The sequence below is a fragment of the Mya arenaria genome, chromosome 10, assembly GCF_026914265.1.
Source record: "Mya arenaria isolate MELC-2E11 chromosome 10, ASM2691426v1".
NCBI classification, from domain to species: Eukaryota; Metazoa; Mollusca; class Bivalvia; order Myida; family Myidae; genus Mya; species Mya arenaria.
The window spans coordinates 64,084,203-64,087,962 of NC_069131.1; the positions used below are offsets into that span (position 1 = coordinate 64,084,203).

At 38.3% G+C, this 3,760-nt stretch overlaps 1 protein-coding gene across 1 annotated transcript; it reads right to left on the reverse strand.

Moving 5' to 3' along the window:
- Positions 1 to 1,398: 1,398 nt before the first annotated feature.
- On the reverse strand, positions 1,399 to 3,224 carry LOC128206748 (cytochrome P450 1A1-like). The gene has a single exon (XM_052909417.1). The coding sequence runs from the start codon at positions 3,148 to 3,150 to the stop codon at positions 1,606 to 1,608; it is 1,545 nt and encodes a 514-aa protein (XP_052765377.1). The 5' UTR covers positions 3,151 to 3,224; the 3' UTR covers positions 1,399 to 1,605.
- Between the last annotated feature and the right edge of the window lie 536 nt (positions 3,225 to 3,760).

Below are 3,760 nucleotides of genomic sequence, written 5' to 3' on the forward strand. Positions count from 1 at the left end.
GCTCTGCATTAGATAATTGTCCAAGTTCGTATTTAGGTAAACAGCAGAAAAGCGCACTGTCTGCGTAATTCGTCCAAGATCGTATGTATGTGTACAGCAGAGAAGCAAACTGTTTATGTAAATCGTCCATGTTCGTATATATGTATTAAGCAGAAAAGCGCACTGCATACGTAATTCGTGTCCGTTCGTATGTATGTATAGAGCAGAAAAGCGGACTGTTTACGTTGTTCGCTCAAACCCATATGTATGTATAGAGCAGTTAAGCGGACTGTATTTCGTTCAAGTTCTTAAATAGGTTTACAGCAGAAAAGCTCTCTGCATTAGTTATTTGTCCAATTTAGTATGTAGGTTTTCAGCAGAAAAGCGCTCCACATAAGTTATTTGTCCAAGTTCGTATGTAGATATAAAGCAGAAAAGCGCTCTGCATCAGTTATTTGTCCAAGTTTCGTTTTAGGTACATTGTATTCAGTAAAAAAGCGCTCTGCATAAGTTGTTTGTCAAAATTCGTATGTATGTATAGTGCAGAAAAGCGCTCTGCATTAGTTATTTGTCCAAGTTCGTACGTAGGTATAAAGCAGAAAAGCGTTCTTCATAAGTTATTTGTCAAAATTATGTGGGTTTACAGCAAAAAAGGCTCTGTACGTAATTCGGACAAGTTCTAATGAATGTATATAGAGCAGAAAAGCGCACGTCATAAGTTAATTGCTCACGTTCTTATGTATGTATGGTGCAAAAAAGCGATCTGCAAAAGTTATTCGGCCAAGTTATTATGTGTGTAAAGAGCAGAAAAGCGCACGGCATAAGTTAATTGGCCAAGCAATTAAATATGTGTAGTGTAGAAAAGCGATCTGCATAGATTATTCGGCCAACTTCTTATGTATGTATGCATAGAGCAGAAAAGCGATATGCATTAGTTATTTGGCCAAGTTCTTATGCATGTACAGTGCATAAAAGCGTTTTGCCAACGTTATTCGTCCAAGTTCTTATGTAGGTATAGTCTTATGAAGGTACAGATTCGTAAAACGCTATGCCTATATAACTCGCATTAGTTTGCTGGAAGGTACATGCTGCCATTTCTGTCCCGTCGTCATTTAGGGTATATTAACTTATTTACTAGAAAAGAGGTTTTGATATGTGTTACATTTGACTTATCTTAAAGCTATGTTCCTCTTTTTGGAGTCAGTCTGACCATGATCCTAATGCCTTGAATAGAATCTTGATCATTTTTAGGCTTCTGATCTCGTTCCTGTGTACTTTCCATCATTGGCTAAAATTTAACGAATTATTTTGCATCTTTTATCTAATTCAAATAAAGCAAAACTGATAATCATTTCTCGGAAACGGAATAACCATTAAATACTTGAATAATAAAATGCTCAAAACTTCATCATATAATAACGTCAATTGTAATACAGCATGATTCACAACGCTGGTCATATAGCAATAATGCACATGCATAATATGCTGATGAACAACATATGTATACTACTGCTCCTACTCAGATCTATAACAAGACGTTCATCTCAATCATATTATAATTCCTTTAAACATTTTCATGAGCGAATTTTGTCTTCAATTTACACGTTTTTAAACTTGCTTATCCATTCAGCGCTCTTGGACCAAGACTTTGAAATCTTTTGGCGAGTACACCAAGCCCGGCACAGCTTGCAAGTCATACGTTTCTCCTTCCGGATTCACTATTTTACATCTCTGCATCAGTGTTGCAAACAATATGAAGATCTCCTTTTTCGCCAAGAATTCACCCACACACTTCCTACGTCCTAGACCGAATGGTAAAATATGACCGCATTTTGCTGTATCAAGAGTGTTGTCTTTGGTAATCAAACGCTCCGGTCTAAACTCCTCAGGGTCACCCCAAAATACTTTGTCGTGTGAGATGGAATGTAGGTTGAAGAACACGACGGTGTTTTTGTCAACGTTGAAACCATCAAGGGTGGTATCGGTGGTGGCGCACTTCGGAAGCCCGAATGGCGCTATGGCTGCTTTGCGCATAACTTCGTAATATGTAGCCTCAGTATATACCAATTTATTGTGATCGCTGTAACGTATGTGCTTTTCACTTCCTATGACGTCATCAATTTCATCATGCACACGTTCCTGTACTTCCGGATATGACGCCATATACAACGTTAGCCATTGCAATGATTTGTTTGTCGTATCAAATCCTGCACCTTGTAAGTCAGCCAGAGTGGTAAGAATTCTTGATCTGGTGATTCGCGGACCCGTGGCGTCGTTCTCACCAATATCTGCAGCAATGAGTGCGTCCGCTACGTCGCGAATGTTCGACTCGGAATACGTCTCCAAGTGTTCTTGAACCTGTTGCAAACGCATTCCAACACCTTCAGAAAGAATTGATTTGAATTCTTTAACTCGTCCAGGCATAACGTATTGCAGCCAAGGCATGACGTCAAAAGGGTTTCCATTTCCTGTGAATTTCGTGAATTCATTAGTTCCTTCAACCATTCGTTTAAGATCATTTTCAATATCTAGTTGCTTTCCACGTCCATATAAAATTTGATATATTATACTACCAACTGCAAATTGGATATCGGGTTTTACGTTTCTTTCCGTACTTTCGCCAGCTTTTTGCAGTAAAGTATCAACCAGTCTGTTAGATTCTTCGATAATTAATTCTTCGGTTAAATTATCTCCCCTGTTTGTGAACATGCGAAGAGCGATCGCAGTCAACTTGCGGTGGTATAAGTATGTGTCATTGAATGGTCCGAAGGCTAAAGAAACATCACCGTTGACAGACTTGAGAACATCTTGTGTGACAAACGCCGGCCTGCCAGAAAAATCGTCGTCTTTTTCGGATGCTTCTTTAACAGCGTTGTACCCATTCACAATAACGGCGTTCCAACTGCCCAGTCTGATTCGAAAGACATCCCCGTATTGCGCTCGCCATTTCGCGAACGTTTCCGGTGGACTTTGTCCGAAAAAAGGTAAATGTCCGATGATAGGCAAACCCCAGGGTCCGTTGGCGTAGCGCTTTGTTTTTCTCTGTCTGAATGCATTGACAATCAACAAATTCGCCAGGAATGTCAAAATTAAAACGCTGACTGCAGAAAGCTCATGGTCATAGATGCCTTTTCCAAATCGATAAATTCCGTCCGTAATTGTATTATTCATTATTATTGTGTTGTATTCTGTTTTGTTTTTCAACTGAAAAGTTTACGCCGAAGAATAATTATGAGTTAAATAAACCTCTCAATATCACATTTCCTCTTCAAAACTCCATTTGAATTGATCAACTAATATGGAAAAGCTTGTCCTGGATAAGCATATTTATATAAGCTAATTTCGACATTCTTACTTATGATCTACATTTAGATAACCTGCATGATCACGTTTTATGACCGGTGGTTGTCCTGTTTACACAAGTCATATGAGATACGGTTAGGTATAGCAATAGCACATTTAATTGGGCTTAACAATGTATGGTCATTTATCAGTTCACCATTATTTACTCTTAAGGTTAACAGCTATGAGTGGGAAATATCGTAAATACAACTACCAGCAATTTGTTTTTGCTAAATAAATGGTCTTTATCAAACAAAAGGTAACGCCATTCGTAACCATTTGTCTCGTTAGTGGCGTCATATAACATATTGCATGAAAAATATAAGTTTGAGTACTGAAACGAATGTAGTAACTATCTTTTGTGCCATTTTATTAGCTCGTCGTATATTCGCCTTTCTATTGGACCTACACAGTGCTTATAGTTTATTTCACTATGACC